Source organism: Nomascus leucogenys, chromosome 2, assembly GCF_006542625.1.
Source record: "Nomascus leucogenys isolate Asia chromosome 2, Asia_NLE_v1, whole genome shotgun sequence".
NCBI lineage: Eukaryota > Metazoa > Chordata > Mammalia > Primates > Hylobatidae > Nomascus > Nomascus leucogenys.
Genome location: NC_044382.1, coordinates 18,101,860 through 18,115,391, shown reverse-complemented (window position 1 = coordinate 18,115,391; position 13,532 = coordinate 18,101,860). Strand labels below are relative to the sequence as shown.

At 40.4% G+C, this 13,532-nt stretch overlaps 1 protein-coding gene across 2 annotated transcripts in view; it reads right to left on the bottom strand.

Annotated features, from left to right (window-relative positions):
* ATP10B (ATPase phospholipid transporting 10B (putative)) overlaps positions 1-13,532 on the bottom strand; it is a 280,412-nt gene that overhangs the window by 30,841 nt on the left and 236,039 nt on the right. For both annotated transcript variants that reach the window (XM_030825602.1, XM_030825591.1), the window contains exons 17-20: positions 12,938-13,122; positions 7,003-7,324; positions 4,181-4,257; positions 2,786-2,911 (exon numbers count right to left, since the gene is read on the bottom strand). In XM_030825602.1, the coding sequence (XP_030681462.1) occupies positions 2,786-2,911; positions 4,181-4,257; positions 7,003-7,324; positions 12,938-13,122 (710 nt within the window). The remainder of the gene's footprint in view (positions 1-2,785; positions 2,912-4,180; positions 4,258-7,002; positions 7,325-12,937; positions 13,123-13,532) is intronic.

Below are 13,532 nucleotides of genomic sequence, written 5' to 3'. Positions count from 1 at the left end.
CGATATGGTTTGGTGATTTGACCAAGGTCATACATATAAGCAGCTCGTCCTGGAGTTAGAACTAGAACTTCTCAGTTATGTGGGGCTGAGGCACAGAGATGTGAAGGGTCTTGCAAGAAATCATTCAGCAGGTTTGTGTTCACGCTGTAACTCCTATTTCTGGACTGCTGGGTCAATGTTATTTTGGAGGGGCTCTCTATTTTAACAAACATATTGCCACTAGTAGTAACATCAGTTATAAAATTTGACCTTGTATATCTCACTCCTGGCACATATAGATCAGTATATTAGCATATAGTACGTCATTGGATGTACAATACACACTATAGATTGTCCTAACAACCTTGCAAGGTTAGTATTGCTAATAGTAGTACTATGTTATTGTACTGATATATCACATGTCGATATTAACAATAATATGAACATTATTAGGCCCACTCTACAGATGAAGAATCCCAGGTTCTGACATACTGTTGCCCCCTGCCCAAATTCAGAGCTAGAGAGTGGTACAATCAGCATCTGAATTTTCACAGTTCTTTCTAACTACCTCTAAACTTTCTCAGTCCTATCTTTGGCTTATACGATTACACTTTTCTAGACATATACAGCCTGCAAAGCTGAAAATATTTATTATCTAGCTCTTTGAAGAAAAAGCTTCCTGAGACCTGATGTAGACGGCCTCACACGGGCCATGATTGGCTTGATTCCTGCTCTATACCCATTGCTCAGCCCTGTTCCCGACACACAGCAGGCATTCAATTGTTATTTGAATCAATGTAGTTAATCTTAGCTCTATGCTAACACCCATCCTGGAGTTTTAACGTTACAGGGTGCTTCTTTCCTCCTGAAGCCCTGGTAAGATCTTGTTTTTCACTTCTGCCTAACTGGAATCTTTGTACCTTGCAGGGAGTGCATTGAACCCCATGGCAGCATTGCTGAGATTGGATGCCTGCTCTTTCTCTCAAGAAGCTACAGTGCAGTAATTAATTCATTGTTCAAATTTCAGAGCAGGCTAGGTTTTAATCCCCTCTGAAATTAGGTTCGGATGTGGAAGTCATAGTTCTCCACCTTCTAATTGCAACAGGGAGATAATGCGGCATCAGTATCGCAATTTTGAGCATGGCATTGGGCTGGAAATAAATATCATTTAAGCTTTGAAAGCGTGGCTGCTTGGAAACGTTTTCTTTCCTATTTCACAAATTTAGTGCAGAGAAGAGGCTGTGCTTATTCAAAAGAATTATTCCCTGAGCTGCCAAAAAAATTAAACAGGAGCATTTTGAATTCTAAGTAAACAGTCTTTCACTCTCAGAGTTTCAAGTCAGATGGAGTGACTTGTTTGCGTAGCCTTGCTGAGATAATATTACCATCAAGTTGATTGAATTTACATTACTTTTTGTCATGCTGTTTATCTACATATACATTGAACTTTGCACAGAAAGTCATTCCTGAGCAAGGGTGACTGTGTCAGAGTCTGAAAGAAAGACTGCAGCAAGAGGAAAAAAAATGCAATTTTGTAGCTACTACCTGGCTAATGTTTCTCTTCCATCACCTTGGTCTTAATCCTCCCCTTTTACTTATGCAAAGATGAGTCATTCTGTTTGGAAGATCTTGGGGTTTATTAAAAGCCTTTGAACTAGATAATGAAAAACTCTGTCTTTTGTTCCCTCCATTAGTATAGCAATGTTCTGACTTCTTCCTATATCCATTGTTAATAAAGGGCTTTTCAAACAAGAGTCTTCTGACCATTTTAATACCTCAGTTGGTATGTGTTTGCTTTGGGCCCTCATCAACAAGACAGAAGCCAACCTAGTTTTTAGGAGACACAACTTATTGTTTGTATTTTTATAGGGCTATATGCTTTTCAGAGCTCTGACACTGAGGCCTCTTGACACAGAATTATAGTTTCCCCATATTATTGATGAAAAGATTAATTAATCTCTGTGAGCTTCAGTTTCTTCAAGGTCATACAGCATGTTGGAGTCAGGTAAGACTACCCAGACAACCTCTGCACCTCAAACATCTTTGCCAAGTAGATATTTTATTTAGTATCCTGCCCTCCAGGAAATCCCTGAAAGCAAGCCCAGGGGCACTGAAGTGATATGCAAGTCCCGAGTTGATGCCATGGGCTCCAGCCTTATATTCTGTGAGGTACTTTTCACCTTCACTCTTCCAAGGCATGGGGTATAGCGCTTATACTGAGCTGGCTCTATATAGAGAGGAAATCTAAGATACAGGTCAGACTAGCTCTTCAAATCCTTCTTTGTTACAATAAGAAAATCTCATTTATGAGACTTAATTCCAAGAGTAATGACAGCAACAATAACAACAAAAAATGGCTAACTTTATAAATGATTATGATATGCTAATCACTTTATATACAAGTTCTCATTTAGTCCTCATAGCAAATATATGAGAAAGGTACTATTACCACCCATTTTACAGATGGTGAAACTGAGATTTGGGGACATTATCACATATGGGCATCTGGATTTGAACCCAATGTGTCTGACTCCAGAGTCTACACTTGTAGCTATTCATGCTGCCCTCTGTGTGCCAGGTGCTTTTCATACAGCATTGCCAATTCTCATAATAACTTCACAAAAATAGAAAGTGAAGAGTCTAGCTCAAGGTCACAGAGCTATTAAGGAACAGTTTCAAGATCCAACACTATGCCAGCCTGACTCCTTCCTTTAGGCTGAGGTGCTTTGCCCACTGCTACGGGGAGATCTGGCCCTGTGGCAAGGACTGCCAAGGCCTGGGTGGGAGGACGCCATAGGCTACTTACCACGTTCTTGTAGAGGTAGTACACCACCATCCTGGCCAGGCGCGAGTAACACCAGTGGCCATGCACGAGCAGCAGCTTCTTGAGATGCTTAAAGCGGGCGATGGCAAAGTCGCTGGACATGACAGCCTGAGAGGGGAGAGAAGACACATCAGCTTCCATCCATGGCTGCCAGTGCCCCAGAGGGACTCTCTCAAGGGCGTTGCTTTGGTCTAGGCCTGTGGCCAGCAGAGTCCTAAAGACCCCTTGTTGTGGTCACTCTTGGGTAGCTTTTTGGATTCTGACACCCCACCCTCCCTTCTGGGAAATCCAAACTTCTCTAGAATCCAAGGAGGGCAGATCAGAAGGGATCAGTGGTCTAGGCTGGCTCTTTATCTGTTTATCCAGCAAGCATTGACTGTGACCCAGTGTCAGGCACCGTGCTAGGGATGTGATGGTTAACCAGAGAGAAGGGGCTTCCATTCAAGCAATTTTCAATCCTCTGAACACCTTTCACCACCCCCTGAGACAGGCCATTGGCTCCATTCACAGGTGGAGCTAAGTGACAGCTCTTCCTTTACCTGGAGCTGAAATAGGTCTTCTGCCCCTGGGATTACTCAGAACAAGACACAGTTTATAGTACTCTTTTAAAAACATGAACACTGAACATGCCTGTTTATAAATCCTGGTATAAATTTTGATCTAATTCCCTGTGCCTCAGTTTCCCCATCTAAAAAATGGAATAGCAATCCCTTACAGGGTGTGATGATTATTAAAATTCAATGAGATCCTAAATGTGAAGTGTCTAACACAAGCTTGCCCAACCTGCAGGTTGCATGTGGCCCAGGATAGCTTTGAATGTGGCCCAAAATTATGAGACTTTTTTTGCAATTTTTTTAAGTTCATCAGCTATTGTTAGTGTGTTTTATGTGTAGCCCAATACAATTCTTCGTCCAGTGTGGCCCAGGGAAGCCAAAAGATTGGATACCCCTGGTCTACAGATTGCTGGTGTATAGGAGATATGCAAAGGGTAACATTTGAGAACTATTCTGCAGCGTCCCAGTCAATGCTCTCTATCCTCATCAACAAATTTAAGCAGCACCAAGTGTTTACACTGGTGGTGGAAATACAATTGTTAATGGCTGAAAACCCACAAAATGTCTGTTTAAATGGGAAAATTTAGCAGTCAAGTTAGTTTGCTTCTTCGAAGCTGAATTTTGACACTACGAAAGTGTACATTTGCAAAATGATTTCAAATGTCCTTATGGTCTGTCATTGTTTATGGAGGGCATTGCAACTTTGGATGTGGGTGGAAGTTCTCAGGGAGAAGTTTCTCCAATACTCTGGAGATTTCCTTATATCTCAACTAAGGACCAAAGAAAGGAAGGGAGAAACAAGAACAGTTGCAGAGAACAATACCTGCATGCCTTCCTGTCCAGATATTCCAATTCCAATATCAGCAGCTTGAATCATGCTTACATCATTTGCTCCATCACCTGAAAGAAGAGAGGTCTTGAGGTGTCTTTATTTTTGGTCCAACTGCTCAGTGACAATGAGGTAGCTCTGAAGTGTCCCCAGTTATGTACAATTGAATCCTTTTAACATTACTCTAGTTCTATAGAAAGTCATTGCTATAGTACTTAGCTTGAGAGATGTCTTTTCTTCTTTGGACAATAAGTCCTACCATTTTCTTTACCATTCAACAAATATAGGAGTTACTAAGTGTCTTTTTTTCTAGGCACAGTGTTAGGTATTGGGGATATAATGGTAATCAAGAGACTTGGGCAGTTTTCAAAAAAATGCCTTCACAAATGTTACAATGAACTTTACTGATGAGCAAATGGAGAATTTCAGCAACTTAGAGACTTGGCAAGGGTAATTCCACTAGAGAAAGGACCCAGGAGAAATGGAACTCAGATCTTTCAGATTCCAGGGCCAACACACTTCCCTCAGTCAGACTTGAAATACTGACCATATCAAGACAATTGGACAGTTTGGAGAGTGAAATCATCAGAAATTGTCAATGGTTTCCAAGGAGAGGGATGATATTGTTTTGTTTCTCAGTGTAGAAAAATGAGATTGATTCATGTTTTTGAAATATATTTAGTCACACTGGGTTTCCATTCAATGAACTGAGTTGTTTCAGGAAACTGGAGGTAAGGCATAGACACACACACACACACACACACACACACACACACACACACACACACACAGTCTCCTTCTATACTAAGACTGTTCAAGATCTTTCCATGATGAAGGAAATGTTCTATATCTGCACTGTCCAATATAGAAACCAGTAGCCACATGTGTCTATGGAAATTTTGCTGGTGAAATTCGATTTAAATTTAAGTAGCCACAGATAGCTCTATACAGTGAGGCCTTCCCCAGAAGCCGAACTCCCCCCAGTGCTTTTTCTGTAAAGGGTCAGGTGGTAAATATTTTAGGCTTTGTGAGCCAAGAAGCAAAATTAAACAGTTATTCTTGCTGAAAGACTATTAATCCTTCATAAATTTTACATTGAAAAATAGAAAAATAATTCTTAGTATCCATACAAAAACATGCCATGGGTTGGATTCAGCCTGCAGGCCATAGTTTGCCAACCCTTGTTGTAGACTATGCTGCCTTCATTCTTTTCCTGGCCCTACCTGTTTTCTAGTGGTTTCTCAGAATAAGCCACAATTAAATTTATATTATTATGATATAGAACATAAAATGGGAGGGAGAGAATAATTCTTCTAGTTATCTGATGACATATTTATTGGTCTTAAAAGTTTTGTCATAAGTAGCCTTTATTCTAAAATATTTTTTTGATTGCATAGCAATGCATAATTTTAATCTTTCCCATGGCAAGACAAATCCAACCTTTAACCTCTTCTGTTAGTGAATCAGGAGAAGTAGAGGTGTGAAACCATGCTATTTCTCGTCACACTGGTTTTGTTTCTGGTGCTATGGGAGTGAAGCCAATATCTGACCTCAGAGAAAATCATTCTTGGGCTATTGCCTTGTGGGTGTCTGAATTTCTGAAGAGGACAATTCCAGGCATAAAAGTAGGATGTCGTTGCTAAATTTGTTCTCTGCTTTCTTTCTGCCCCACTCTTGTTATTCTCTACTGTTCTTACCTGAAAACCAGGAACAAAACCATCATGTTTAATAGGGTTTCTATTTGAAATGTCAGGAAAGAAAATCTTTTCCCATGCCTGTGTAGCAGGAGGAGAGGCTGGCACCATCTGTAAGAATATCTCTAAGAGAAGGCAATATTTACTATGTGCTTGGTACGTGCTGGGCAGGGGATCCAAAAGTGAATAAAGCTGACATCTATCTACTCCAGGAACTCATGGTATGCTGAAGAGGCCATCACAGAAGGTATGACAGTGCTTTGAGCTATAAGTACTCGGTGCTGTGGGAGCCCCCAGGGGAAAGCAAAGTTAGGTGGGATTGGAAGGAGTGTTTTACAGAGGAAATAACTTGTGCAAAGGCCCAGAAGTGAGACAGGACAAGGCCCATGGAGAATGGTAAACAGTTTCATTTGTTGGAACATGGAAAGCAAATGTTGGAGAAAGAAATGTGGCCACAATAAGAGACGCAGGTGAGGGTAACAGAAGATCACAAAGATTCTTTTAAACCAGGTTTGGTTGTTCCTGAAAGGTGTTAAATAAGTGCAGTTTTCATTTCTCTGTCCCAACATGATTAAAGTTTAGCCCCCTCTGAAAAATTCTTTATCAACCAATGCTAGCATCTATTGGTGATACGCTTTGTGCTGGCCTCTTATTTAGAAATAAACACACAAATTAAACATGAGACAGTACCAATCTTTAAAATCTCCCCACCAGCCATCAACACTCAGAATATCAAATCCCTAAACACCTGAAGTTGTGGCATGCATAAAGTATTAAAGGGAAAATGATCTGTATCCCAGAATTAAGATGGTCTGAGTATCATTAATGGCAACATTCTTGAGCTACCTGGATGCACTGAATTCAAGGCCCCTCTTGGTTTTGACCTCCATCTAAATCCTGATTTATCTTTAGCTGTCTTGCTAGTCCCAAGAACTTTGATGCACTGTCCCACTTCATCTCGTAGTTGCTGCATCTTGATTGTCATTTTGAACTCTCTCCCTCTAAGACAATGACTCACAGCCTAAGCATTCTGACTTTGAGACCTGACCTCCCACATCTGGTCCAGCCTTCCATCAGATCATCCCTGCCAAGGTGCCACCCGCATCTCAGTATGATGGGTACCTATGGAAAGGGTCATGACGTGCAACTTGTCTCGCACCAGCTTGACTATCATGCTCTTCTGGAGTGGCGTGGAGCGGCAGCACAGGACGGACCGACAATACTGGGTCAATTCCAGAAACTTCTTCTCTAGCTTTCCCTGGAAGATGGCATTCAATGTCTTCCCGTCGATGACCAATCCAGCTTCTGGAACCACAGCTTCTGAGGTGATGGATGGTGTCTTGGAAGGTAAGTGGAACCCAAAGAGCTTGCGGTCTGGCTTCTGTAGTTCATGAAATTGCTTTAGCTCTTCCAATGCACAATTGAGGATGGATTCACAGGTCTCCTATAAAGAAGCATAATAATACAGTATTTGTAGCAACCTTGGAAATGCATGTTAACAATTTCACTTTATTCTTTAGTAAGATAGTCATAAAACTCCACTACCATAGAGATTATTTACAAGCTATTCTCCAATTTTTACATTTCTCTGCAATATTTGACATAACATCAAAGGAATATTAATTTGGAACCAAATTAACAGCCAAAATAGAAGACACTGCTTGTGAATGGGAGTGAAAATAGCTCAGCAAGATGGAGATAGATACAAGAATGGCATAAGATAATAAATAATACTAATATAATGGTAAATAATGACAATATGTCATGCTGGTATGGTGCTTTCTATTTCTCACAGGTCATTTAAGTTCCCCTTTGTTCCTCAGAACATTCCTGTGTGGTAGATAGGGTGTGTATTCCCGAGCTTAGAGATGAGGAGATTGAAATGAGATCTTTAGTAACTCACCCAAGATCATCCAAACTTAGTAGTGGAGTCAGAATCATTACTACTTGAACTGTGGCTTCCTAATTGAAAAAAATACATTGTACCTGTGTTTATCAATTGTTGTATTCCATGAAGGGTGCTAAGAACTGTGGCATGAAGCATTGATCACATTGGTTTGAACAGACTATGGTTATGAAAGTCTTATTGATGGAAATAAACTTATTAATTTTTTTTCTGGTGTTTGCCTTGAAATATAGTGAGAAAGTATTTCCTTTTTCAATTTTTTCTTCCATTACATCAAAGATGGTCATATTTTGATTCAAATTTATTCTTGATATCAACTTCTCTGAACGTCACTTTTTAATAAAGTCATGGCAGAAAACAGCATTATTTTTATTATACTTTAAGTTCTAGGGTACATGTGCACAACGTGCAGGTTTGTTACATATCTATACATGTGCCATGTTGGTTTGCTTCACCCATTAACTCGTAATTTACATCAGGTATTTCTCCTAATGCTATCCCTCCTCCATCCCCCAACCCCACCACAGGCCCCGGTGTCTGATGTTCCCTGCCCTGTGTCCAAGTGTTTTCATTGTTCACCCCACCTATGAGTGAGAACATGCGGTGTTTGGTTTTCTGTCCTTGTGATAGTTTGCTCAGAATGATAGTTTCCAGCTTCATCCATGTCCCTACAAAGGACATGAACTCATCCTTTTTTATGGCTGCATAGTATTCCATAGTGTGTATGTGGCACATTCGCTTAATCCAGTCTATCATTGATGGACATTTGGGTTGGTTCCAAGTCTCTGCTATTGTGAATAGTGCCACAATAAACATATGTATGCATGTGTCTTTATAGTCGCACGATTTATAATGCTTTTGGGTATATACCCAGTAATGGGATGGCTGAGTCAAATGGTGTTTCTAGTTCTAGATCCTTGAGGAATTGCCACACTGTCTTCCACAATGGTTGAACTAGTTTATATTCCCACCAATAGTGTAAAAGCATTCCAAATTCTCCACATCCTCTCTAGCACCTGTTGTTTCCTGACTTTTTAATGATCTCCATTCTAGCTGGTGTAAGATGGTATCTCATTGTGGTTTTGATTTGCATTTCTCTGATGGCCAGTGATGATGAGCATTTTTGCATGTGTCTGTTGGCTGCATAAATGTCTTCTTGTGAGACGTGTCTGTTCATATCCTTTGCCCACTTTTTGGTGGGGTTGATTTTTTTCTTGTAAATTTCTTTAAGTTCTTTGTAGATGCTGGATACTAGCCCTTTGTCAGATGGGTAGATTGCAAAAATTTTCTCCCATTCTGTAGGTTGCCTGTTCACTCTGATGGCAGTTTCTTTTGCTGTTCAGGAGCTCTTTAATTTAATTAGATCCTATTTGTCAATTTTGGCTTTTGTTGCCTTTGCCTTTGGTGTTTTAGTCATGAAGTCTTTGCCCATGCCTTTGTTCTGAATGGCATTGCCTAGGTTTTCTTTTAGGGTTTTTATGGTTTTAGGTCTAACATTTAAATCTTTAATTCATCTTGAATTAATTTTATCAATTTTAGTAGCATTGTTTTCTTCACATAGGTCTTCATTTTACAGTGTTTCTTCATCCATGGCAAGGGATGATGATTTTACATTTATTGAAGTGCTAAAAGTTTCTTCTAAAAATAATATTCAAAGTGAATCAAATTATTAAGTAAAGAAACAGTACAAGTCATATACAGATTTTGGAAAAAATTGTGAAAGCAGTTCTGAAGGGCCAGGGTTGGGGAACATTAATCTAGAGATTTCTGTCTGGGGGAAAATATCTGCCATAACTTTTTTTTTTTTTTTTTTTTTTTTGAGGCAGAGTCTCACTCTGTCACCCAGGCTGGAGTGCAGTGGCATAATCTCGGCTCACTGCAACCTCTGCCTCCTGGGTTCAAGTGATTTTTGTGCCTCAGCCTCCCAAGTAACTGGGATTACCAGCATGCGCCACCATACCTGGCTAATTTTTATATTTTTAGTAAAGACAGGGTTTCACTATTTTGGCCAGGCTGGTCTTGAACTCCTGACCTCAAGTGATCCACCTGCCTTGGCCTCCAAAGTGCTGGGATTACAGGTGTGAGTCACTGCACCCTGCCCTGGCATAATTTATTTTGGAAAGAATAAAGACATAGTTTATTATTCCTGTGTCTACCTTTTAAGATGCTAAATTGAGTGTTGCAGGCACTAGAATATGCATCGAGACCAGAGGGGCCACAGGAAGCAGTTCTAGGAATGTATGCTTATACCAGAGGCACTTATCTGGAAAGAGATTAAAGTAGTCCTTTGGAAGCTGGGACTGGCACCAATTATATAAATTCCTCCAATATATGACTAAAGCAAGTCATTGGAGACATAAGCTTTAAAATTAAATCATCTCTGAATTTACTTATTTCCAGCTTTTAAAGTAGCACAATAATTACCACTCACTGAACATTTAGCATACCTCCTATACTGTGGTAGGAAGCCCCTAATATGGTGGTTCCCAGTGATCTCCACTTCCTGGTATTCATGCCCTTGTGTAATCTCCTTTTATTGACTGTGGTCTAGACCTAGAGACTCCTTTCTAATAAAGGGAATTCTGCAAAAAGTGATGGGATGTCACCTCCCATAATAGGTTATAAAAAGACAGTGGCTTCCAATTTGGTGCTCTTTCTCACTTTCTCTTGGATGATTAGCCCTGAGGAAACCCAGCTGCCATGTTGTATAGCAGCCCTGTGGAGAGGCCCACAGAGTGAGAAACTGAGGCCTGCTAACAGTCATGTAGGTGAACTTGGAAGCAGAACTCCTTCCCATGCCCAAACCACCCACCTGTTGAGCCTTCAGATGAGCCCACAGCCCTGACCAACAGCTTGAGTGCAACCTCAAGAGAGACCTTGAGCTAGGAGTGCCCAGGTAAGATGCTCCTGAACTCATAATCCACAGAAACCATAAGATAATAAATGTCTGTTGTTTTAGCTCCTGAGGTTTGGAGTAATTTGTTATGTAGCAATAGATAATTAACATAGGTACTGTACTAAGTAGGTAGTTTCCTTCTGTGATCTTATTTAATCCTACCAGTAATCTGTGAAGTTAATATTTTTTATCTGTTTTATAGATGAAGAGAATAGAAGTTCAAGAATGGTGTTTGAGCCATATTAAAACTTCAATATAGGTTGTTAATTATTAACAATATTGCAATAGCAATAATAGTGGTTTTAGTATTAGTTCCTATCTAATACTTTAGTTCCTTTTAAGATTCCCTGACTGATGAACACTTCAGCGATTAGTTAGTAATTCTCTCATCTTTGGGATAAGAATTCTGAGGTCTAGGTAGATCCTATAACATGATTATTGCTTTAATACACCTAGCAAAGAGATAATAATCCTAAATCAATTTATAGTGAATTAGGCAAATTAAAAACCTTGGAGGAAATATCCATGGGATATGTAACTACATTAAACCAAGGTTTAAATAAGTCTAAGACTTAGAATGTATTTCCCCACTTTCTGGCTTAACATATTATTTTTCATCCCAAGTAAAGAGATGAAAAGACTAATCTTACAGGTTTAGTGAGCCCAAGGGTGTAGGCATGGCTGAGGATTCAGGCACTATCCTGGAGGATACTGGACAGAAAGAATCATCACTGACTGAATTAAAGGTGGAGTATGGCTGACTGTTCCTTAGGAGCTTTGGCTGTTTAACCAATGAGCAGGAGTGCATGGCATTTAGCAGAACACAGGGAAGCCCACTCAATCTCCCTCTGGCTGGCTGCCTCACTGGTTTGCAGATGTTCTCCTTCTAGAATTACCTGGAGTGAAAGAATCATTGCAAATCGAATTTCCATTACAAGCAGGACAGGCAGGCATGGGGATCAAGCATTCAAGCAAGCTGAAAATTACTTTCCTTCCTAAGCATAATATTAAAGCCTAAGTTTTCCCTGAGCTTATTTTCATTTTGAAAATTCATTAAGGTTTAATCTAATAATCTGTGCACCTGACAGGAAAGTAAAAGATTTTTCCAATTCATCTAAAGTTCCTCTGGCATTTTTCATAATCTACACTAGTTTTATTTTTTAAAAAGAGGTGTATATTGTTGCTTCATGGAATAAAAATGAAATATAAACCTCCCCAACATTCTACTGTAGTCTACATCAGCCTCAGGCAAAACTTAGAGTCCGGTGTCCTCCCTCCCTCCATCTTCTTCCCTTTTCTCCATGGTATGGCCTAGGTGTAGGTGCCCTATGGGCCCTACAGCCCACACCCCTGCAGCAGAGTGCTCTTCTGATTAATATCCTCCATGGAATCCAATCCCTGCTTCCTTCTGATAGGAGCACACATCTCAGTGCCCACTTCCCATCTTCATCAGCCAAGAAGATGTGGTGGAACTTTACCTTCTGCAATTTGAATTGTGAAAACAGATACTTCCCCCTAAAATCAAAATGGTGTTATAGCTTTGAATATGCCTCTTCAGCTTTCCCAATCTTCTCTCCAAATCTCACTGCCACCCATAATCTATTCCAGTTGAAAAGTGCTGTTTTTAGAACTTTGCTTCATTCTTTCTCTTTCTTATCCCATAAAAACATATTGGCTTCATGCATTATTCCTTTCAGGTTTTTACTCTGTGGCAGACCAGCTTGACATATAAATTGACGCTGAAAATTTAAGCTCTGAATAATTTCAAGTTAATTGGGGCTGTTTCAATGGATAAGTTAGTCTTAAATAGTAAGAAACTGACAGTTGAGTTTCCATGAGCAAACAGTGTGGTAGAATGTAAATAGCACTAGCTCAGTTCTAGACTTAGTTCTACCTATCAGAAACCAGCAGGGTAAACCTGAGCAAGTGACTTAGCCCCAGTAGTCTTCAGTTTCCTTATCTGTGGGGAAATGGGGAGACTGGACCAATAGTAGAATTTGGGAGAGGTAAAACTTTCTAACAAGCAGTGCCAGAAGTAATATAAAAGAGACCAGCTAGCCATGTGTGGGGATGAGATAAAGGATATTGGGCTGGATGACTTCCAGGGTCCTCTAGACTCCAAGATTCAGTGATCTGTTGGGGGTTGGGTGCTTCCCTGGTGTACCGAAATCCCACCTAGAAGCCTGTGTCCTCTTGGTCAAGGGGTTGCTCTACACTTTGATATCTGCAGATATCAATGCAGAGAATCACCTCACCTGATTCTCTGTATTGATGGTATAAACAGTGTCGGTCTGATTTAACAGTCTGCAGGAATGGGCAATGTTGACCGCTGTCTCCTGCTTATCTCCGGTCAAGACCCAGAGCTGGATCCCAGCCTCCCGCAGAGTGGCAATCGTATCTGGAACTCCTTCCTGAAGCCGGTCTTCGATCCCAGTGGCTCCTGGATTGACGAAAAACAACAGAGTTCACATTTATCTTAAAAGAGTAGTTGCTTAATTCCCCCAGAGCCATGTGAAACTAGGCAATGTTTATTGGATAGCATCACTGTGCTAGGCTGTGCACCCAGGATATAACAGTGAACTAGATGGAGCTGGTCTCTACCTCTGAGTTCAATGGTCATTGAATAAGAATTTATAAGTGAGCTATATAATGAGAGAAAGTCAGGCTACCATGCGAATATACACCAGGAGACCTGAACTTCACCTGGAAAATCAGGGGGGGCTTTGCTGAGGAAGTGCTACTTAAACTGAGACCTGGGAGATAATGCAAAGAGGTGGCAGAGGAGTAAAATTCCAGGTAGAGGGATCAGCATGTGTGAAGCCCCAGAGGTTACAGTAGAGGAAGATCAGA